At 40.0% G+C, this 25349-nt stretch overlaps 1 protein-coding gene across 13 annotated transcripts in view; it reads right to left on the reverse strand.

Moving 5' to 3' along the window:
• The window catches only part of TENT4A (terminal nucleotidyltransferase 4A), a 67766-nt gene that overhangs the window by 11986 nt on the left and 30431 nt on the right, over positions 1 to 25349 (reverse strand). For all 13 annotated transcript variants that reach the window (XM_075586159.1, XM_075586161.1, XM_075586158.1 and 10 more), the window contains 7 exons: positions 23793 to 23839; positions 21656 to 21776; positions 14314 to 14421; positions 12417 to 12545; positions 11475 to 11685; positions 1044 to 1170; positions 461 to 564 (listed from right to left, as the gene is read on the reverse strand). In XM_075586159.1, coding sequence (XP_075442274.1) covers positions 461 to 564; positions 1044 to 1170; positions 11475 to 11685; positions 12417 to 12545; positions 14314 to 14421; positions 21656 to 21776; positions 23793 to 23839 — 847 coding nt within the window. The remainder of the gene's footprint in view (positions 1 to 460; positions 565 to 1043; positions 1171 to 11474; positions 11686 to 12416; positions 12546 to 14313; positions 14422 to 21655; positions 21777 to 23792; positions 23840 to 25349) is intronic.

Below are 25349 nucleotides of genomic sequence, written 5' to 3' on the forward strand. Positions count from 1 at the left end.
GGAACACTGTTTAAATGAAAGGTTCCGTTCCTGAAGGCATTTTTAATGCTAAAATACACAAAATATTTTACGCAGACAATAAGATATGCAGCACACACAAATTATATAGTGCATATACTGTATTATATATATAATATAACATAATATATAATATAATATAAAAATATAATATATTATATAGTATAATATATATATATTGTATACACATAAATAACTTTGCAAAGCGTCGTAAGAGAGTTGGATAAGTCGTTTTGGCGTTGTATAAATGAACATAGGTATGCATTGCATAGCGTTGGATAAGCCATTCGTTGTAAAACGAAGCGTTGTAAAACGAGGACTGCCTGTACTGTAAGCGCATGCTTCATTATAAATGTTCACATGGAGCTACAATGAAACCACAATATGCTTTATGCTTTTTACGTCTCAAACTTTTATTTACAAGACAAGACCAATAAATTACCACATATATAAGGCGAAAGATTCAGTTTGCTCCCCCATTTTTCTTTAATCCAATCTCTGTAGTTAATCACTTCTTGTGTCACTTTGATTATTCGGCCCAGTGTGCTAAAAAAAAAAAAAAAAAAAAAAAAAAAGGCAATATTGAAGACATACATTCATTAGTCAAACAAAATGTTTTGAAGCCCTTATGTGGATACCACAGATGACATGTTTGAAAATAGCAGGGATTTACAAAGCTTCGATAAGGAAATCTTCAAGCTCAAAATTGCGGTAAATGCTATTTAAATCAAAAACTAGCAACGCTGTACCTAGCTAGAGTAACCTCATATTGGAGCTTTGTGGTATGTATCTCATTGCAATGTATTTTTTCAATGTAAGGCGGTTAAAAAAAAAATTCTATCAAAGGGTGTGTTGCAGTTTTCTACCCTGACCAACTTCAAACTTGTGTCAACATATGAAAAGTTAAAAGCATGTATTAAAATAAATAAATAAATGAGCATACCTTACATTGTCAAGGACCTTTCGGGGTCAAAATGCTGTAATATTTGTACATTTTAGCCAAGTCTTGATCTATGTAGTCCTACCTTTCAGAATCTCGATTTGGGTACGACCTCGCAAGTGGCGATACTGCATGACTCAGAACAAGGTAGGCATAATCAAAGACTTGTTGTACTTGCAAGGCACCATAGGAACTTCTTCCAACATCGTTTCCTATCAAAACAATTTTTGAAAACGCTTATTACCGGCACTTACAGGCTTCTAAAAACGAACAATGAGCTTCAATGAATGGATTTATTTGAACTCAGAGTGGAAAATGCATTCAAAAGATCTCATTCTCAACTTCACTGCGACAGAGCACAGAAATTACGGAGTGGCTGTATCTAATAATGCCTCACAATGTCTAAACAGAGCAGCTCAAAGACGGTTAGAACGAAGGTTAATTTTACAACCAAATCTGCAATATCACTGCAGATAAAAATATTAAGCCTTTCAAAGTGCTTCAATTCCATGCATATGATTATTTGAAACAATCCAACCACTACTCTGCATAGCAGAAATGACAAACAGCATTTCAGTAACCACAGTGAGAATGTTTTATTACTTCATTTATCTGAATCTGTATATCTGGCTATCTTTTATGGTCTTTGAACATTAGAAAGACTGGAAAATGAAAAGGTTACAATGAGGTTTCCAGAAACTCATGCAGAATATTTTTGCATATGGATAAGGCCTCCAAAATGGCAAAGGAATACAGCTAGACCTTTAATGTCCCTGAAAAGCAGGTCGTACACACATCACATACACAATGAAACCTTTGCCAAAGGATCTGTTCATGACCTGAGGAATTGAAAATTATAGTTTACAGGAGGTTTTCAAACCACGTATACTCAGCTATTCGTTTTTTCCTCCTTTTGGATTGTTATCGGTATACAATGCACCCCAATCTTATACTGTGTTGTATAGCGCCTCCATCAACTCAGTAGAAAATGTTTATATACAGAGAAATTGACCAACTATATTTTTGTTAAGCATGTTATCTGGTTGACAATACTTTGTCAGTCCTCACAGCTTCAAACCTTTTTTATTTTTACTTTGTTCACAAACAGGCATATCCCAAAGACATTAAAGATTGTAAAAACACTATAAAGCATTTGCCATGGAAATGTTGAAGCGTACATTTTTCTTAAAACTTGCCCTGGAATTGTGCAGTAGTATTGCAATACAACTTTCTAATTGGAATATTGAAATTGTTTATTATGGTCATCTTATCAGCCTTGAATGCCTTTGACATTTTAGAGAAAGGCCATTTAAAACACAATCTTCAAAGGCAAAACTGGTAATTTAAATGGGTTATGAGCACCTCATTCAACCATCCGCCACAAAGACCAGTTAGCAGACTTCCTCTTAACTGCATCCCTCAAATTATCAGTGATTTGTAAGAAAAGAAGGACAGTGCGGGTTTTATGCATTTAAAAAAGAAAGCAATATAAAAACATTTCATTTGTCATAACTGACAATTAAGATTTTTTTTAATTTAAACATTTATTCTGATTTGTTAGTCTATTTTTAATAAGAGCAAATTTTATTGGGATAAATTACCACAATATATTGTAATAGTTATCTTGAGAACATTTTTGTTATTGTCAACACTAACTTATACTTATCCTAATTAAATTAAGGCAATCCGTTACATTTAACCTATTAAAAAAGGTAGATTGACTTCCAGTATGGCGCCAGAGGGTGAAGTCACATCCCCCTGAGCTCCTGCAGCCCCACTGCTCCTACAGATCAGCAGCTTAAACAACACTCACTGAAATGATCTTGTGAAAAGCAAAAAGCAGGCCGACTTTGCATGTGAGGGGGAGATGCATGTGCAGGCAGTCTCTGCAGGGACATCAGGCTGAATATAACCCCTCAGTTTCAATCCAGCTGAACAGAGGGGAAAGGCAGGAAAGCTTCACAGCAAGACAGCAACTTGAAAAATAAGGAGCAGCATTTATATGTAGAAATTTCTCTCCAAGCAGACACAGATGTCCCCCAAATACCAGCAAAAGCAGGTGAGAGCTGGGAGAAAGTCAGAGCTCACCAAGATGGCTTCCAAGCACATGGGGGAGCAGCATGCTGAGGAATCGGGTGTCTCAGGAGGCAGAAACTCCCAAGTATTATGGTGAGTTATCCAGGGCTGTGGCAAAAGTATTGATGTCCCCTTTAAATGAACATTATGAAAAATTGTAAAAATCCGTAGATTATCTTAAAGGGGAACTAACCCTGCAAAACACCAGGATGGGGAAGTTGAATCTAGAGTGGATGTATCCCCAGAAATGCAGCAGGACATTAAAAAAAAAAAAAAAAGAAAACTTTAGAAGACAAGGTGGAGGACCTGGAAAACAGGTCACGCAGAAATAATAGAAGATTAATAGGAGTTCCTGAAGAGGTGAAACCCTCTCAATTGCAGAATTTTTGCACAAAATGGCTGCCTGAATCTCTGACTACCAAAGGATCACACTAACATAAAAGTGAAAAGGGCTCAGACTTGGTCCAGTTAGGCAGAACCAGGAAGGCAGGCCACGAGCAGTAATCGCAAAGTTTCTGGACTTGAATGAAAAATCAACAATATGAAGAGCCTATAAGAATTCAGGTGGCCTTAATTATGAGGGAAAGAAGATCCAAATCTTTCAGGACTATTCTGCTGCAGTATCAAATAAGAGACGGGAGTTCAGTAAAGCTATATAAGCAAAATAAAATATTTTTCCCTGGGCTATCCTGCCACCTTAAGTCTTCATAAATGGAGGGGCCAAAATATTTTCAGAAGCAGCAGAGTGCTTTATCCACCAGCATGCTGCAGAACTGGAGGACGGACAGAACCTCAGAAAGGAAACGGAGATACAGAATGGAGGAAAATAGCGCAGCCAAGAAAAAAAGGTTCCCCTGCAAGATCCCCGCACTGCTGAGATGGGCCAGGCTGCAAGGAAATAAGTATTGCGCTCATAAAGGGACTAATGTGATCTGGTTACAGAGAGATGGTACATGCATAAAATCATGTGACTGTTGGGAGGAAAAGGTGTTTATACAAGGATTGTTGCATTTAGCGATACTAAGTTGATAAAGTTCAAAAGTAATGGAGGGGTTATATTGCTAGGAAAACTTTAGAATATGTCTTTAAAAAAAACAAATCTGAGAAAAAAAAAGTTGTCGTCTAATTGGTTACATTAAAGAAAAGCGGTTTTGAAAAATATAAATTAGAGTGGTGGGGTAAAAGGAAGAGCAAGCAGCGGTGAGCTGGAATGAGGCTAAAATGTCACTTCTGGAAAAAAGTAGTATCATTAATCTATGTGTTTTATGATTTATTGTTTATATTCTGAGATATATGTATTATTTGAAATGTTTTTCACTGGTCGGACATATTGTGATAGAGAAAAAGGAAACAGGCAATCACGGTAAAGTAAGGTTCTTTATGTCATTATATACATTATGTAAAGGCGTGCTAGACAATATCAGTTTAATAACCAATGACGAGACTGTTTTCATGGTATGTTAAGGGTATTATCTACCCAATTAAAAGGAACAAAATATTAAAGCATCTTAAGCGCTTAAAAGCAGATGTAGCACGTATTCAGGAAACACATCTAAACAGGGAGGAGAGTAAGAAACTCCAGACTAACTGGGTAGGTGAATGCGTATTCTCCCCAGCAGTGGGAAAGAAAGGGAGGGTAGCGATTCGGATAAGCAAAACACTACCATCTGAGCATATATCAACTTGGAGTGACACAGAGGGAAGGGTGGTAGTGTGTGTTAAAGTTCAACAATATGAATACATGTATACGGTATATAATATTTAGGCCCGAATGAGCAGAGCCAACATTTCTTCCAGAGGTTAATTGATAAATTGTTGAAATAAGGTAACCTAATTGTGGGCGGTGATTTTAGCGCTGTCAGTGATCCATTTTTAGATAAATCTTATCTCATCAGAAAAAAGGAAAATCAAGATCTGCACAGAGAAGCATAGGGCTGTTACAAGAAACATTGGGTTTGTTAGACTGCTGGAGGCTATTAAACCCCAATGAGAGAGAATATACCTTTTTCTCTCACCCGCATAACTCTCTATCAAGAATAGACTATATTCTAACAAGCGACCATATGATGGACAAGGTGTCCGCAGCGGCGATTAAACATATAATCATATCAGACCATACACCAGTATTTAGAGATAAATTTAGGGAACAAAAACAGAATCTGGAGATTTCCATCTTATCTTCATAATGAGGAGTTTAAAGCTTTCCTCCTGAATAGCTGGTACTATTTCCAGGAAACAAACGCTATACACCAAAATGAGGGTAAATTGTATTGGGAAACCGCTAGAGTGGTAATGAGGCAAGATGCTAACATACATGAACAAACGTAGGAAAGAAACAGAATACATTAAATCTAGCAAGGAACTGAACAGGGCATTCTGTCACTAAACAAAATCCAACCCCAGAAAATAGGGACAGACATGGAAGCAAATAATGTATGCGAAATATGGCTACACAGAAAGGAACAAAAAAAAGCTCAATTTTTGAGACTTTAACCATTTTATAAGTATGGTAACAAGGCAGGTAAATTATTAGGAAATCTAGTTAGACAAGCTACACAACCAAAACACATACTTAGGCCGTGCCTATAGTGACGTCGATGGCAATGGCGACACAACGGGTGACGTCATCCGTCGCCGCCGGCGAAAGTTATATTTCGCCCGGAGGCGTCGCGGGTTTCCGGCCATTTGATTGGTTCAAGGGCTGTCATGTGAGGCGACAGCCTTTGAAAAATCAAATTTTGCCGGTTACCAGTTTTTGCGGCGGCGACATCGCTCCGTCGCGCTTACAATAAACGCACGCGGCGGCAATGCATTTGTTTTTGGGCGACGGCGTGTCGCCTTCACTATAAGCACGTCCCGAGGATGCGTAAGGCTTCAGGTGAACCAACATCAGCTCCTGAAGAAATATGTACAGTGTTTAGGGACTTATCAAAATCTGTATACAGGCATACCCCGGTTTAAGGACACTCACGAGTAAGTACATCTTGCTCAATAGGCAAACGGCAGCTCACGCATGCGCCTTTCAGCACATCCTGAACAGCAATACCGGCTCCCTACCTGTACCGAAGCTGTGTGCAAGCAGGGAGACTATAGAGCCTGTTACAAATGCGTTATTTACATCAGTTATGCACGTATATGACGATTGCAGTACAGTACATGCATCGATAAGTGGGGAAAAGGTAGTGCTTCACTTTAAGTACATTTTCGCTTTACATACATGCTCCAGTCCCATTGCGTACGTTAATGCGGGGTATGCCTGTACTACCAGTGAGCAGGATGATGCTCAAGACAAGTTTTTACAGGGATTAAAGTTCCCAAAAATAACTACCCTATTTCCTCGATTCTATGACGCACCCTTGATTTAATAAAATAATTTGGGAGAAAAAAAAACATTAACTGTGCAGAATTTTTTTTTTTTTTTTGAGAGAGAGAGAGAGAGAGAGAGAGAGAGAGAGAGAGAGAGAGAGAGAGAGAGAGAGAGAGAGAGAGAGAGAGAGAGAGAGAGAGAGAGAGAGAGAGAGAGAGAGAGAGAAGGGTGGAAGGAGAGGAGAGAGGGGGGAGAAGGGTGGAGGGGGGGGAGAAGGGTGGAGGGAGGGGAGAAGGGGAGGGAGGGAGAGAGAGAGAAAAGGAGAGGGGGAGAGAGAAAAGGAGAGGGATAGGAGGGAAAGGGATAGGAGGGAAGCGGGGGAGAGGGATAGGAGAGAAGCGGGGGAGAGGGATAGGAGGGAAGGGGGGAGAGGGATATGAGGGAAGGGGGAGAGGGATATGAGGGAAGGGGCGGAGAGGGATAGGAGGGAAAGGGGGGAGAGAGATAGGAGGGAAGGGGGGGAGAGGGATAGGAGGGAAAGGGATAGGAGGGAAGGGGGGAGAGAGGGATAGGAGGGAAGGGGGGAGAGAGGGATAGGAGGGAAGGGGGGAGAGAGTGATAGGAGGGAAGGGGGAGAGTGATAGGAGGGAAGGGGGGGAGAGGGATAGGAAGGATGGGGAGAGGGAGAGAATGGAAGGACACAGAGAGACAGACACACACACAATGATCTCCTTCTGCACATGCAGCTCACACAGATTTGACAGGGGGGAGGCGGGCTGCTGTGAAGACATACCCCTGTCCGTGGGATCTCCACTGAACTCTCTGCACCTCATGGAGGGGGGGCGGCCATGATCTCTCTGCACAGAGGGGAGTGGGGCTGTGCTCGCAACTATGCTGTTATGCCAAGACCCGGCCGGCATCTGCAGCATATCTCTCTGCACGAGGGGGAGGAGGGGGGCCCTTGATCGCAGACATTTTTGCTGCACACAGAAAACCTGGCAGGCATCTCCAGCAGCGCCCCCTGGCTGATTAATTTTTTTTCTCAGTACATCGATTGTAAGACGCAGACCTATTTCAGCCACGTGAAAAAGGGAAAAACCTGCGGTCTTACAATCGAGGAAATACAGTAATGAAGAGCAACAAGAACTTAATGCTCCAATTACCAGGGAAAAAAATAGAGGCCGTCATAAAGAAACTTAAAAATGGGAAGGCACCAGGGCCTGATGGCTTTACAGTCGAATTCTATAAGATCTTGGGACCAGAAGTAGGACTACCCCTGCAAAACGCCTTCAAAGAGGGAAATATTTGGAAACCGGGAAAATAGCATTCATCAGAATTTTACATATAGAAGGTAAAGACCCTCTTGTGCCAGGTTCATATCGACCCATATCCTTATTAAATCAGGATGTAAAAATTCTCTCAAATTCTGGTCGCAGCATTATCAGGTCTGATCCATAAAGATCAGACAGGGTTTGTAAAGGGTAGATCTTCAGTGAAGAACATAAGAAAAGTATTAGAAGCCCTTTACTGGACCAAATCAAATCCACAAGATAATAGTAACATTGTAATTATTTCGTTAGACGCAGAGAAAGCCTTTGATGTTAGATGGGAATTTTTATTTGATCTTTCTTAACATGATTAGAACTATGTATGAGGGTTCAAAGGCACGGATCATGGCAGCGGGAATACTCTCCCAGGAATTTAATTTATACAGGAGGAAGGCAAGGCAAGGGTGTTCCTTGTCGCCATTGCTATTCAATATGGCAATGGAACCATTAGCTATGTTCCTTAGGGGCATGGCAGACTATAAAGGCATTGAAATAGGAAATAAAGAAGTGAGGTTGGCTCTTTTTGCAGATGACCTTTTGACGTTTGTCTCTAATCCGGAAATAGCAGTTAAAAAAATATATATGAGACACAAAGAATATGAAAAATGTATGGGGTTTATAGTTAATGGCTCCAAAATTGAGATACTAGTGCTGTCTCGTAACAATAATGTTAGGTGGGAGGAAGACCTCCCTTTTAAAAAGACAAGACAGCCAATCAAATACTTGGGGGTTAATACAGACACCGACCTAGAAAAATTGTATGCAAGCAATTTTAAATCAATCCTAAACAAAAAAAAGAGCTGGAAAGCTGTCAAGGCCTCCCATTGAACTTAGCGGGTAGATGCAAACTCGTTAAGAGGATCAGCTTCGCTAGGATTATATACCCATTGCAGATGCTGCCTATCCTGGTTCACCATGCAGACATAAAATTGATTAATAGTGCAATAAATACGTTTATATGGAACAAAGGCAGAAATAGAATTGCAATGTCAAAACTATTTCTCCCAAAGGAACTTGGAGTGAGTTAACCAACATTAGAACATACAATTTGGCATGCATAGCCAGGCATATGGGAGACTGGCTAATGGACAAAGAAATATATTCCTGTATGAAACTTTAGGAGCAAATGGTTCTCCCAATGACGCTAAAAGAGATCCAACACACAACTTGGGGAAATATACCTTTAGTAACTAGAGGGAATCCACTGATAAAAGATACATGGGTCATGTGGAAGACACTGAGGAAAAAAAAAATAAGTGTGGGGTGTCCTACAAAATATCCAAATATCTGCCTATACAAGGTGCATATAACAGAGATAGTACTGCACACCTATACAATGCCATAATATAGCAAATATATGATACTTGCATTTTAACACCGGTGCACCTGGTACAGGGATAGCCTATCTGAAGCAGTCCTGTATATTGAGGTAAAAAGGTGATCCAGGGCACAGCAGATTTCAGCAAAAAATACATTTATCTTGTCATAACACTGACACAATAATTTCTTTTTTGCTGAAATCTGCTGTGCCCTGGATCACATGCCTATACAAGGTAACATGAAATTTGAACCAGGTCGATCTCAAAATATGATTAACACACATTCCCAGCTGGCTCAAACTCCCACACCCACCATGAATATATATTTATGTCGAAGAGTGCTACTGGGCGTTGGAAATGTATACAACAAAAGATAGGGGTGCCCAATGCTACATCCAATAGACAAAACATAAAGTAATAAGTATAAAGTTTAAATACTTCAATAATAATAATATTTACTTGGTTATTTAGTTAAACTCTTTGGCCAAAGAGTCAAGCCTGCATACCACGTCAAGGTATAACCAAAATTATACACTGGTTCACAGTGTAGGACCTGCATTAATTTTGGTTATACCCACACCCAGTAGCACTCTTTTTGACAAATATATATTCATGATGTGGTGGGTGTGGGAGTTTGAGCTAGCTGGTAATGTGTGTGTTAATCAATTTCTGTCTGGTAACAGTTGTAATGGAGGAAGGTGGCACCACCCCCCAGAGCTCACTACTCACCTTTGTAACTTGGGAGGTCTTTTCACTTTGCTGCAAAGAACAGTATCTACTATGGTTCTTTCCCGTCACAGAAGTAAAGGGAAGGGTTCAGTGTATTGTAGAACCTGCATTAATTTTGGTTATACATTGACGTGGTATGCAGGCATATGACGCTTTGGCCAAAGGGTTTAACTAAATAACCAAGTAATTATTAAAGTATTTAAACTTTACACTTATTACTTTATGTGTTTTGTCAATTGGATGTAGCATTGGGCACCCCTGTCTTTTGTTGTATCAATCTCAAAATATGTTTAAGACGTGGGAAACCAAGGGAATAAAAAATATAGGGCAGCTGGTAGATACAGAAAGGGAACGCTTCATGTCATTTGAAGAGCTCAGAGTTAAGGAATTCCCACAATCTCACTACTTCCCCTACATGCAGATCATACATTACTGTAAGAGCTTAGAAAACTATAAGAAAGATATTAGAAAACAAAATTTTTGATGGCTACTTTAGGACTGAAAATATTACATATGAGATCTCTCAATTATATGATTGGATCCGAGATAAACACCATGGCAAGCAATTGCAAAAAGTGGCAGCCAAGTAGAACAAGGACTTCCTAGAAATAACTGAGATTGACTCTTTGCTGGTAGGATTGGGTAGAACATGGAAAATAATAATAGCGGAGACATTGAGGGAATTAAAATTTAAATTACTACATAGAGCATATTATGCATTTGATATCCAATATATTATGCTTTTGATATCCAATATATTATGCGTTTGACATCCAATATAAACAGATAGAAAAGGATCAAAATAAATACCCGAAATGTCTGCTTATTAAAGCGGATCTAAAACACTGCCTATGAGAATGCCCATGTATAACTGATTTTTGGGACCAGGTTCTAATAAATAAATAAATATATGACATGACAAAAGTGGTAACTGTGAGGGAACCTTTATCGGTTTTATTTGGGAACATCGATGGATCGAAAGAAGTTAATGGGAACTCAGGAATTCCAAGGATTGCTGAAATTATACTCCTGGCAGCTATAAAGTCTATAATGGGGCAATGGGTGATGTATGACTCTCCAAATTTGGAAACGGTTAAAACATCTCACTCAGCTAATGACCTTAGATAAAATGGAAACGTAGAATAACACGGAACAAAAAACTGATCATTTCTTTACAAAATGGGAACCCTATATTGACTCCATACCACAGAGTGAAAAAGACCAAATATACCAGGCTTTCACACACACATCTTGGAGTCTCTTGTGGCAAATTGCACAAGGTCATAGATGAGGTAAACAGAGTGAGAAAATAACCAGGTTAAACAGGTATCAAGACAGAACAGTATATCTGAACCCAACGTCTGTAATATGTGTCTGCCTAAAGTTATGTTTTGTACATTCTCTGAGTTATTTAAAGAATTGTGTATTTGAGTTACGTTTGAGCATCTGAGTTATCCTTTTTACTTATATATTTTTTCTTTTACGTATAATTTAAACATGGAAAATTGTAAAGATGTGTTGAAATCTGTCATGTTAACCAGCAATGTTAGAAAATCAATAAAAAGAACAATGAGGGGAAAAAAAGTGTAATTGTCCTTAGTTTATATTCATCCTAGAAAAACCTGCTCCATTAAACATTTCAATCATCATCAATACAATGTTTTCGTTTGGATTGCCCTTTAATGAAGGACAAATTTACATCAAATTTCTGTGCAATTGACAAATATTGGGCTGCTGTACTACCTTCAGGTACCTACCGGGTATTAAAGGATCCTCAATGCACAGCATGGATGGCCTATACCCATTTGCCATGGCCTTCATGATTTCATCTTTAGCAATATAGGCGCCTCCATTTCGTATCCTAATACCAGTTTTCAAGTAATTAAAATTTCTCCCGTACAGTTCAAAGAACTCCACCAGAAGCATACCAAGATTCTCGGCTCTTCTAGCATCAATTCTAGGATGTAACTAGGTCAGGGAGGGAAAACAGGAGTATAAGAATGACACTTGCATGTGAGAAGTTGCGATACTCAACATTAGAGGGCAAGTTCACACTACAGTACTATTGTACCAGATTACATTATTTTTTAAATACATTTTAAATGCTAAATGGTAGAAATTGAACACAAGGAAAATAATGTAGAGAACACAATTTATACAATTCATATACAGTTCCCAACAAAACAGACATTATGCTTATTTCAAGTATGTTTTTTTGTGGGCATCAACCACAAGAGTAACCTGATCAGATATTTAACAAATAGGAGAAAGTTAAGCAATATTCATAGTGCTTCCAACCCAATTCCTTCAGTAATAGTAGAAGTAAATAATTTTATGGGAGTTAACCAAGTGACTTTCTTTGAAATTGCAATAAGACAAATGTGATGACAAAGTAAACCAACATGGGGAGTGAGGGGTGAAAAGACAATGACAATTGACAGGCATTCTCCCCTCTTGCTTTAAATCCAACAGTGGATGTGCAGCCAATATATTTGGCAAGGACCAATAACATCCACATTGTTACTTAGGGTAGTCACCCTGCAAAGATCACGTACATGCAAATAAGTCATATCCTTAGACTACAGAATCATGGTTACAAACATCTGCAGGTTATATGCAATTTTAGTCTCAATTTTATGACACCCAAATTCCTGAGTCGAAGAAAGCTTTCAGAAAACAGAAATATTCACAAGTCTTACCTGTAGGAAACTAATGGCCATTAAAATAAGGCTATAAGAGCTAATTCCACCAGTAAAAACTTCATTCAGATCCCTCTGAAGGAGAAACTGTTTTAACACTAAAATCAAGTAAGGCAGTAGAGAGTATTCCTAAAAACAAACAAAAAAACAAACAAAAAGATTAGGCAATAAGTAAGGTGGAATATTTCCATTGCATTGGTGACAATTGCATGAATACAAAAATGGGTTCAATGGCAGAGAAATGCATTTTGAAAATTGAGTGAACATTTAAACAGTGGTAGGAGGTTGCAAAATAGGTCTGAACACGCAGTCATTTGATAGACCGTAGCTCCATCACTCACTCAATTTTTAACCACCAAAACCAGATTGTACAGCTTCAAAATGCAGAATCAGGGACGAAGCTCAAATGGATAAATCCAAAAAGATGAAGCCACTGAGTGTGTACAATGATGCAGTACAGGCATACCCCGCATTAACATATGCAATGGGACCGGAGCATGTATGTAAAGTGAAAATGTACTTAAAGTGAAGCACTCCCTTTTTCCACTTATCGATACATGTACAGTACGGCAATCGTTATATACGTGCATAACTGATGTAAATAACGCATTTGTAACAGGCTCTAGTCTCCGGGCTTGCGCACAGCTTTGGTACAGGTAGGGAGCCGGTAATGCTGTTCAGGACGTGATGACAGGCGCATGCGTGAGCTGCCGTTTGCCTATTGGGCGATATGTACTTACTCGCGAGTGTACTTAAAGTGAGTGTACTTAAAGCGGGGTATGCCTGTATTACCCCTGACCCAACAGTAAAAGCGGTTTAATACGCGAGAGGAAAAGCTAATAATTTATAGGGAGCAAAAATGGACAAGCCCTCTGGGTGCTCATAGCTATGTTACTACCCAGAGTCCATGTTTGCATCTTAACCACTACATGATTTCACAATGGGGTGAGTTAAGCTGGGGTTGTGGGGGAGGGGGGGTTGGGGAGGGGGATGACAGGCAAACATTCATGGGTATTGCATCTTTGCAGCAGATTATATAAGTTACACTGCACATATCGCATGTTGTCACGCACGCCTGCTGTAGGGGCGATCCGAGGCCTGTGTGATGTGGAGGAGACGCGACAGGGAGGCGTGCCCTTGACGTCACGCGAGCAGTTTGCCCTCATTGGCTGAAGCACCGCACATGACACTGCTGCCGCACAACAACAAAAATTGCCACGCAGACTATGGACGCAGCCTTAGATTGTAAACTCTGGGGAGGGATTTCCTTTCCTGTTGTCTGACTGTTTGTTCCATTTGTATTATAATCTGCTGTACTATACAGTCTTTTGTCCAGAGTATATTGTGGGAGCTATATAAACATACATATTTTGACTTTAAATTCAAATGAAAAACATTCGCCGAAGAATTTGACTGTTTAAGGCCGAGCTTATAGTGCCGGCGACGGCAACGTCACCAGTCGCTGTCAGCGAAAGTTGTAATTCGCTTTCCGGCGACCAGGTCTTTGATTGGTTCAGAGGCGGTCACGTGGCAACAGCCCTTGAAAAATCAAATTTGACCGACTTACTATAAGCGCTGGCGACGGCGACAATGCATTTGTTTGAGCGACATCGCATCGATGGCACTATAAGCGCAACCAAAGACATACGCAAGTTCTTTATAGCTGTTCTATTTTTAAATGCAATGCAGCACCCTTGCCACCTGTCTTTCCGTTTAATTTGCTAGGAACTGCAGTCATGCAGACCGTTGCATTATTTTTATTTCGACAAAACTATTAAAATACAGTTTTTGTTCAAACCACAAAAGCTTGACACCATAGTAATAGTGTGTGTGCAAAGAGCTGCCAAAGTATCTCTGATGAGACCAGTTAAAATAGAGACTGCATAAATCCCCTTACCTTCATGTAATCTTTTATGAACTGAGCTGCCTTCACACCAGTTTCGACATTAAAACTAATGTCCACTTTGACCTCTGTCTCCAGGTCCGTGAGCTTAATTATTGGCACCTGGAATGAGATGGAAGTCAGACTGAAGCCTTCAAGAAACAGCAAAACACAAACCTGACACTGCTGTGACTTTCAATGACTAATTCTAATGCATACCATTAACTTCTCAGTGCTGGAGGCCATGTTAGACCAACTCCCTTCATTGCCAGAGGATGCTGCAGTGCAGTGTGGTGCAAAGGTGCAATCGAACATTTGTCTTGACAGCCTTTCTGAGATCTCTACATTGTATTTATTGCCATACAGTACCACTAAATCATTAGCGGCTTTTTTTCTTCAGGAATATATTGGGTTGAAGTAATGGGAATAGATTGCTGGCTATTTAACCAGCAGTGCCATTTTCTTAAGCAATTTAGCAATTTAAATGGTCTTTACTAAACACTCAGATTAGGATTTAACACAACCCTGTTTACAGCAAAATAAGATAGTCTGCCTATCAATTGTCAGTGAGATCCTGTTGCAGTTCAAGTATTTAGTAAGACTGACTTTGGTCATCTCTAGGGTATCTTCCAGGATGCAGACAACAGAATGAACGTATGTGCTCTATATATTCCCTCTCTTTACCAACAGATGTAGGATAAGAAAGTGAACTTTTAGATGGGTACCTTCTAAACAACAAGTTACCATGACTCAAGACTTGCTTGAACAGTTTACGACTCCATTTAACCATAAAGTGAGTCACATAATTCACAACTACAGATCTAACCCGAAGTGAAACAGAAAACCGAGCACTACTTCCATGCAGGTAAGAAATAGATCAGAGCGCGCCCCCATAAAAAACGAATCTAATTTATTGGATCATAAAAAAAAAAAAAAAAAAAAGACATACATAGGCAAAAAAGCCCACACATACGCGTTTCAAGCATAAGCTCTTTATCAAGGTGAAGAAACAAGTATTTAATACATAGACTGGGCATCATCGCCTCCAATCCCCCCTCTTCCTTAAACTTCAGAATTAGACGGGAACTATGACGTCAGCGTGTCAGTCGTAACTTTGAATAGAGCAACTTTAACAAAAACAAAACAATTCAGACACTCCGGTAAAACGCTTTAAATGTTAAAAAAAGATATAAACAATCAAATAACTGAGTAAATAATATCAATCTATAGTATAATTCTAAGTTGGATTCCGTTTATTTGTTCCGTTTATTTCTTTGTATGTCCGAAGCATGGAAATCTCAGAAACGGCACCACATAGCACAACGAAACTTTCACTGGACATTCTGCTGCGGATTTGTAGGTCAACGCAACTATTGTGAGCTTCCAATGTGACTCACCTCTTAAATTATGGACATTCTAAGTTTCCCTCGGTTGTCCAGCAAATCTGTTAGAGCAGGAGCGGGGGCGGGGCTACTAAGGCAGGGGGCGTGTCCTTGCTGGGCTGTGTGTTTGTCTCTGTGTGTGCGTGATGTGAGATGTGCGGGAAAGATGTACCAGCATGGCGAAGTGCCAGCTAGCGAGGGGCGATGTACCAGCAGGCCGGGGGTAGGGAACGGGGACATGTGCCGCCAGCGAGGGGAGATGTACCACCGGGGGGGGGTGGGGGGAGGAGAGCGGGGAGAAGTGCCAGCAGCGAGGGGACATGCCAAAGCAGTGCGAGGAGATGTGCCGTCAGCAGGAAGGGGGGGGTGTGAGGTGAGGGGGGCCTGCGACATTCAGGCAGCGGGGGGAGAGAGACACACACACACACAAATCTCACCCCGCACTACATCCAGCAGCAGGGGGGGGGGGGGGGGGGAGGACATGTATTCAATATTACATTGCCCGGATGAAGCCGAGCACAAAAGCTAGTATAAGGATAAAGAATAAAACATTTTTTTTTATAAACATTCAAAACAGACTCCCCCTACTTGATCGAAATGTCCTCATAATGAGAAACACAGATCGATCAAATGAGGGGAAGAACAGATGCAGGTATATGCAAGTCTATTAATACAGAAGTTAGAATGGAGAAACAACCCCAATAAATTTATATAGGTATACATTTTGAAATTGTTAATAAATAAAAATAAGAGGTTAAATAGATAGTATTACTGAAGCAATTAGTCATAAGAGCCATATAAATTAATCCCATAAGTATTAACAGAATTGTGAATATGAACCATAATGGTAACCCATTAACATAGCATTTCTACAAATAAATTATAATGTTCGAAGATAATAGGAAAAGGATATATAAGCCAACATCCAGCGTTTATGAATTTGTAAATACTGAATAATGATAAACATGTGACCAAAAGATCAAAAACGAAGTTCTTAGAGAAAAAAAAAAAAAAAAAAAAAAAGAGTTAATGGGGGGAGTCCGTTTTGAATGTTTATAAAAAATTTTTTTATCCCTATATTGATTTTATTTACTCGGTTGTTTAGATATGTTTTTAATATTTAAAGCATTTTACAGAAGTGTATGTATTGTTTTCAGTTTGTTAATAAAGTTCTACTCAAACTTACGACTGATGCGCTGAAGTCACAGTTCCCGTCCGATTCTGATGTTTCAGGAAGATGGGGGAACGATCGCGCTATAGCGCTCAGTCTGTATATATACACACTGCGATAAGTACTTGTTTCTTCACCTTGATAAAGAGCTTATGCTTGAAATGCATAGGTGTGGGCTTTGCCTATGTATGTCTTTATGATCCAATAAATTAGATTAGTTTTTTTCATTATGGGAACGCTCTCTGCTTGATCTATTTCTTACCTGCATGGAAGTAGTGATCGGTTTTCTGTGTTTCTCTTAGTGTATGCTGTGAAGATGGATGCACAGCTATACCCAGGTCCAGGGGGCTGCCATACCCAGATGCTGCACTTCAAGTGAGTCCTGAGTTTTTGCCCAATACATCACTCAAGGTATTACTCCACTTCGATGTACATTTGTCTGGACACTGTGATGATTCTTTACTGCAGTGCCTAGTGGGATTTCATCCAGCTATATTCGATTACTTGTGGAACTGTTATGCCTATTATTGGGTTGTATACCATGATACCGGAGGGGTATGCCATCTGAGGACTTTGAAAGTTTTAAGCTGATTTCAGATATATTTGCCTATGTGTTTTTCAATGAGAACCACAGAGTGTTCTTTCTGATACCCATCTAACCCAAAGGATTTTTTTATAGCACCATGTATGACTGAAACTAAAAAAGTAAAGATTGTGGCAAAAAAAAAAAAGAAAAAGGAACTGTACCAAAGCTTTTGTCTTTTTAAAAGGTCAAATCAACATTTTGTAAATAATTTAGCAATTAAGCAAATGTAACTTCTTGTGAAGCAAGTATTTGACTTTTGAATAAAGAATAAACTAATTTTCTTTGAAAATGACATGGCGGGACAGGGGTAAGGAAAGCCCACGATCAACAACCCACTCCCTCCTTCAAAGCCCAGAGCCAATAAATGTGTGGGTGTTTCACCTGTGCAAACCCTTATTTTAAAAATAAAAAAAATCACCCAGATGTAATTCCTTTAACATGTCATGCCATTAGTAAACGTTGGTCCTGGAAGGGACAAGCCATTTAAGCCGTCAACATTCGCAAAGAAAAACAAAAAACCGATGAGCTATGCTTGCAAAAAAGCACAAATGTTCCTATATATAGCAAGGTATATCACAGAAACCATAAAATCCTTTCAGAAAATAGTTACACATCTTAATATCAGTAAAAAAAATTTTTTTTTTTTTTTTTTTAAACATCAATTTTAAAATTAGGATAACCTGCATCCTCAAATTTAAGCAAGCTCGTGGTCTCATCAGAACTGTGAAACACTAAAATATGCAGTGTACAGATTTCAAGAGAAGACAGACGCAGTGAACACATTTCGTGAGGGGGCTGGGGGGAGAGGGGGGAGGATGGAGGTTTGAGGAAAAAGACCTGACGAAACTGTGTTCACTAGGTTTCTGGTGCTCCTCTGAGCAATAAAGAAATCCTTCCGAGGTATTGTTTCAGTTACAGCTGCGGTTATCTTTTTCCCTTTGCAATACTTATTTATTTATTTATTTATAAAATATTTTACCAGGAAGTAATACATTGAGAGTTACCTCTCGTTTTCAAGTATGTCCTGGGCACAGAGTAAAACAAATAATACATGGTTACAAATACAGTTACATAAATGAACAAGGTATACATTTATATACAAGACATTGCATGCACAGTTAAAGAAAATATATATTATGAGCGTATGAAACAGTTACAGACCAGATTAAAGTGTGAGACAGCCTTAGATTTGAAAGAACTTAAGCTGGTGGTGGATATGAGAGTCTCTGGTAGGTTGTTCCAGTTTTGGGGTGCACGGAAGGAGAAGGAGGAACGTCCGGATACTTTGTTGAGTCTTGGGACCATGAATAGTCTTTTGGAGTCTGATCTCAGGTGATAGGTACTGCATGTGGTAGGGGTGAGGAGCTTGTTCAGGTAGCTGGGTAGCTTGCCCAGAAAGTATTTGAGGGTGAGACAGGAAAGGTGAACTTTGCGCCTAGACTCTAGTGATGACCAATCTAGTTCTTTGAGCATTTCGCAGTGATGTGTGTTGTAGTTGCATTGGAGAACAAAACGACAAATTGAATTGTAGAGGGTGTCAAGTTTGCTAAGGTGGGTTTGAGGAGCCGAGCCATATACTATGTCTCCATAGTCAATAATTGGCATTAGCATCTGCTGTGCAATACGCTTTCTGACCAGGAGACTTAGGGAGGATTTGTTCCTGTAAAGTACCCCTAGTTTGGCATAGGTCTTGGTTGTCAGGGTATCAATGTGCATCCCGAATGTTAAGTGGGAGTCAAACCATAAGCCCAGGTATTTAAAACTAGTGACAGGTGTTAGGGTGGTTTTAGCGTTGGTTCTAATCAGGAGCTCAGTCACTGGAAGCTTTACAAATTTAGTCTTGGTCCCAAGTACCATTGTTACCGTCTTGTCAGTGTTTAAAAACAGTTTGTTTTGGGAAATCCAGTTTTCGAGTCTCAAAAAGTCAGACTGAAGTATGTGTTGAAGGTCAGAGAGGCTATGGCTGTGTGCATACAGGATTGTGTCATCTGCATACATGTGTATTGAGGCTTCCTTACAAGCTGTGGGAAGATCATTAATGAACACTGAGAAGAGTAGGGGCCCCAGAACAGAGCCTTGCGGGACACCACAGGTGATATCCAGGGGGTTGGAGTTAGAGCCTGAGATGGACACATGTTGGGATCTTCCTGATAGGTAGGACTGAAACCAGTTTAAAGCATGTTTCCCTATTCCAGAGCTCTGGAGTTTGTTAAGCAGGATAGCATGATCAACTGTGTCAAAAGCCTTTGCAAAATCTAGGAATACTGCACCAGTGAGTTGTCCCCGTTCCATTCCACACTGGATTTCATTGCAAACTTTTAGCAGGGTAGTTACGGTGGAGTGTTTGGGACGAAACCCAGACTGGAATTGGCTAGGGAAATTTGTCTTGGTGTAGAACTCGCTTAATTGGGAGTGGACACATTTTTCCATAACTTTGGATAGAATTGGGAGAAGTGAGATTGGCCTGTAGTTTGAGACAGTGTTTTTGTCCCCACTTTTGAAGATTGGGACAACTCTGGCAGTTTTCCAGGTCTTAGGGATATGGCCTGCAGACAGGATAGAGTTGACTATGGACGCAATTGGTTTGGCAATGGCTGGGGCACCAAGTCGTAGGAACCTAGATTGTAGTAAGTCGGGTCCACATTGGCTGCTTAGTTTTAGTTTGAGGAGCGCTTGTGTAATCTCCTCTTCAGATACTGGGCTAAATTGAAAATTGTGGGCAGTGTTGGGAGGGGGTGGGACTATAGGGGTACTCCCAGGATGAGATTCAGGTTTGGGGTTTGTGCTGCGTTTCGCTAATAAGTTAGTGGCACACCCCACAAAGTAATCATTGAATGCATTTGCAATGTCAGTGGGGTTTTTGGAGGTGTTCAATAAAATACCCTGGCAGAACAGCACTGATCAGGGAACGTAACCACATGTATACAAGTATAAGATACCAAGCAAGTGTGCTGAAGCTGTAAGGTTACATAGTTACATAGTTACATAGTAGAGGAGGTTGAAAAAAAAGACATAGGTCCATCAAGTTCAACCTATGCTAATTTTAGACAACAGATACTTTATCCTATATCTATACTTATTGATCCAGAGGAAGGCAAACAAAAAACCTCATTAAGGGGAAAAATTAATTCCTTCCTGACTCCAAGAATTGGCAATCGGATTAATCCCTGGATCAACATCCTTCCCATGTATACTTATTTGGTATATCCCTGTATACCTTTCCCATCTAAAAAGATGTCCAACCTTTTTTTGAACAAATCTATTGTATCTGCTATCACAGTCTCCATGGGTAATGAATTCCACATTTTAACTGCCCTTACTGTAAAGAACCCTTTCCTTTGTTGCTGGTGAAATTTCCTTTCCTCCAACCTTAAGGGATGGCCCCGAGTCCTTAGTACTGCCCGTGGGATGAATAGTTCTTTTGAAAGCTCCTTGTATTGTCCTTGAATATATTTATATATAGTTATCATATCCCCTCTTAGACACCTTTTTTCTAATGTAAATAAATTTAATTTAGCTAGCCTCTCCTCATAAGTTAGATTGTCCATCCCCTGGACTAGAGAGAATGCATACATGTACAATATTTGTGTTCTGCACTACGCACATTTAGAGCATAGTTTGTATCCATTTAAAACTTGACTAAATTACTGGAGAATGTCAATGGTGCAGTTGTGGAATAGAGAAACTACAGATTAAGTTTAAACTTTTAAAACGTACAGCATTCTGAAAATATTAGATTTGTTCTAAATCATTAAAATGTAGTTTTAAACAAGATTCTGAAAGAGATGCTCTGTGACCAGGCAAAGGTGCATTGCAAACTATATAGATTACTTTCATACTCTAGTAAAGTTAACATGCACACAGTTTGCCTGTTTGTTAAATATCAAAATGTGGTGATTTTGTGGAGCAAACTGACAGCCTAATCTAAACCACCTCTGGGAACAGCAAGGATGTAAAACAGAAGTTACTCTGAAACAGTAGGTCGTGTTGTCAAGCAAACACCATCTAAATGCAGTCCTCCAGACAGTGACATTAAGGGGTCCATTCACTCAATGCAGGCAGTGGTTTAACATGTTCCCATGGCATTCAAGTGAACGCTCCTCAATTTGTAGGGTCTCTTTCACGTGCACTAAAGACAAGTCACAATAAATTAATATGTTAAAAAAAACAAAAGAACTCTCCTATTTCAATTGCCGTCAAAGGTGGAATTATTCTTACCGTTGCTTTATCCAATACTTTAATCGAACACGGCTCTGCCACATTGCGTTTGCGTAGTGCCTGCTCCAACAGCTGCAATGGGGGGCGCTCCCAGTTTCCAAAAACTACCAGGTCTATATCACTGGAAATCAAACATTTGTTTCAACTTCAAAAATTAAATCAGAAAATTTTGCAAAACAAGTATGGTTTAGATCCAGGGCGCATATGTTTCTAAAGTAATATTATATGCTAATGCCAGTATAGGAAAGGTTTATAGCCACGCTTGAATACAAACACCATGCATGACACACCCAGTCTGTATTCATTGCATGAGTGTTGGCCCAGATACATTAAACCGGTTCATTGACTTTGGTGTTCTCGTCATCAAATAAGTATTCAAATAATTTTAGATACAAAAAATAAATAAATGCGTTACCTGCTGACATTTGAAAGCATTTTGAAAGGATGGCATTTTCAGACTGGGCAACCAATGCAAAAAGCTACATGTGTGCGCTGGATTAAAAACAGATCAATTATGGCAGCCTGCTTACAATACGAGTATCAGAAACTGCTGTTTTGTTGCATGCAAGCAAAGTCTTGGCAAACAAGAATGTTACCAGATTTTATTTGTGAGGAGAGCGGTCTCCTTTAGACTTGAGTCCGTGAAAAGAAAGCCAAAAAAAAATCACCATTACGTAATCTGAATTATAGGCTAAAGCTGTAAATTTCCGGCCATTACTGAAATACCTGCCCTCTGATTGGTCAGAATTCCGGGCATTATTCATTCAGTAATGCCTGCAATTTTTGACAACTTGCCAACTCACCTCAAAGCAGAGAAGCAGGGGCTCGCGCTGGGAAAACAACCGGCAAGTTTAAAACTTAACTGCAGCAGCCCTGCTCCTCTCCTCTCTGAGCACACTGCACACGCAGCCTCTCTCTCCCCCTCCCTCTCTGACAACTTGCTAGTGCTGTCAGACGCTGCTGTGTCCCAACTCGTAACTTTGTTGTTTGCAACAAAGTAATACAGTATCTCTCATCACATCTACTGCCTGTGCCACTAAGGTAATTTGCATTTCTTTGTATCTAGTTGTACTTAATATCATAGTCCCCCCACTTCTCCCCCCCACCCCTCTCCCCCCCCCCCCTCTCCCCCCCACCCCTCTCCCCCCCACCCCTCTCCCCCCCCCTTCACTTCTTTCACCTCTCTTCCCCCCATACACCTATCTTCCCCCCTTAGCTGAATTGGGGGGGGGGGAGAGACTGCAAAGAAGTGTGTCGTGTATAGAGGTGCAGTGTTGTGTGTGAGGATGTGGGGGTGTAGAGGTGCTGTGTTGTGTGTAGAGCTGGGGGGGACAGTGCAAAGTTTAGTAAGTGGTTGCATTTTTTATTGTGGCTGCAGTGTGTTTGTTGTGCTGTTGTATGTGTAGCAGCAGTTTGTGTGAGTGTAGAGCTGATGTGTGTGTGTGTGTGTGTGTGTGTATATAGAGCTACTGTGTGTGTGTGTGTGTGTGTGTCAGTAGCAGTGTTTATTGGTGTAGCATGTGTGTGTAGCAGCAGAGTTTGTGTGCTGCTGCTGAGTGTGTAGAGGTGCTGTGTAGTGAGTGTAGAGGTGTTGTGTGTCTAGAGCTCCAGTGTGTGTGTATGTGTGTAGAGGCACTGTGTTGTGTGTGGTGTGCTCGTGTGTGTGTGTGTGTGCTCGTGTGTGTGCATGTGTGTGTGTGTGTGCGCGTGTGTAGCAGCAGTTTGTATGTGAGCTGCTGTGTGTGTGTACACAGAGGAGGTGGCAGTGTGTGGATATAGATATCTGCAGTGTAAGGGTATGTAGAGGTGGTTTCATGTATTTACCATTTTAATTTAATAAAAAAATCTATTTAACTATAGAAAAGTGTCTATTATTTATGAAATAAGCCTACATTTAGCCTATAATAGTAATAATCCCCTCAGAACAGGGCATTACTGGCCAATAATGCCCTGGCTGGAAGAGTTGAAGGCCCGAGGCGAAGCCGAGGCACTTTAACCCAGCCAGGGCCTTGGGCCTTCAACTCCTCCAGCCAGGGCATTATTGGCCAGTAATGCCCTGTTCTTCAGGGATTATTACTTAAGTATATACTGAATCACTGACAAGTAAATCTGAATAACCACTATGTTTACAGCTCACCTTGTAGGTAGGTAAAGTCCCGTACTAAAGCTTCCAAAAATCTGAACCTGCAAACAAAAGGACAGGTTATATAAATAGGCACTTGTAATGCCAAAATTTTAGACGACAATTTGCATTTTAATCAAGATATGAGATGCACAGGGAAATCTGTTGGCAGCACTGCTTTTGCTCTGGGCAGGAAAAGAAGAAATGGTTCCCAGTGAATACGTAAAGTGAAGCAAACACAGGTAATTATAAAAACTTGCAACCCATTAAATATGAAATAATGCAACTAATTAATAATTAGTAGCCCATTGTCAACTAGGGTTATCATTGCAGATCTACACACAAATTTGAATTATTCACTGGCGATTTCAATATTTAACACATCGATAAATGGTCATTGTGATAAGCATGCAATTTCTTTGCTCTGTATCTTCTGCTGTTAGTATGAATGGTTCACTTTAAACTTGTCAATTTTTTTTAATTTTGCATTTCATGATTTACCGTCCAAACCTTTGCTAAAACCCACCGCTCAAAATATCTCAGCTAAGTGGGGATTTTTTATAAACTCAGCTGACAATAGGAATAAAAGGGCAATAAAACAGAACCACATGGTAATTTAACTGCCTCTTGGATCACAAGATATTTTGCACTGCTGACATGAAGCCATTTTGGTAATGAGGTGTGAAAGAAAAAATAGGATTTGCAAGTGTACAGTATTTATGCCATGTGAACTAAAAAAAGTCTTTAACAAAAAAGCCATTGTCAAGTACAGGCATACCCCGCATTAACGTACGCAATGGGACCAGAGCATGTATGTAAAGCGAAAATGTACTTAAAGTGAAGCACTACCTTTTTCCTACTTAATGATGCATGTACTGTACTGCAAGCCTCATATACGTGCATAACTGATGTAAATAACGCATTTGTAACAGGCTTTATAGTCTGCCCACTTGCGCACAGCTTCGGTACAGGTAGGGAGCCAGTATTGCTGTTCAGGACGTGCTGACAGGCGCATGCGCGAGCTGCTGTTTTCCTATTGGGCGATATGTCCTTACTCGTGAGTGTACTTAAAGTGAGTGTCCTTAAAGCGGGGTATGCCTTTACTCAGATGTGGATATTTTGCTAAAAAAAAAAATGTTTTGTTGGTTTTGTACTTGTGCATTAAGCTATTACAGACGTTTTTATCCCAACGCTCTTGTTGTGTAACCATAAAGGGCAATGCTAGAATCTAGTAGTCATATTTAAAAAGAACACCGCAATTTCTGAAGTTGTTGTTCAATTACGTTCTGGTTTAATATCTGCTACCCCAACAAAATGTGCTTCACGTGGCAAAAGGATAAAAAACTAAAATTAAAAAATGGATTCTATTGCAGGACAAAGGAGCAGTGTCTCCTGTTTCATCAGGGGGGAAAAAACAAACAAAAAAAACCCCACGGAGGTGGACCTCCTAGATCAGGGCTCCAGGGTATGCAAATGCATCCATAATAATAAACAATAAAATGTTCGGATGTTTTCCAAAGTTAGGCTTATGTAGAAATAAAAAAACATTTGTTGCTGTATCCAGGTAGATAC

This window comes from Ascaphus truei, chromosome 2, assembly GCF_040206685.1.
Source record: "Ascaphus truei isolate aAscTru1 chromosome 2, aAscTru1.hap1, whole genome shotgun sequence".
Classification (NCBI taxonomy): Eukaryota; Metazoa; Chordata; class Amphibia; order Anura; family Ascaphidae; genus Ascaphus; species Ascaphus truei.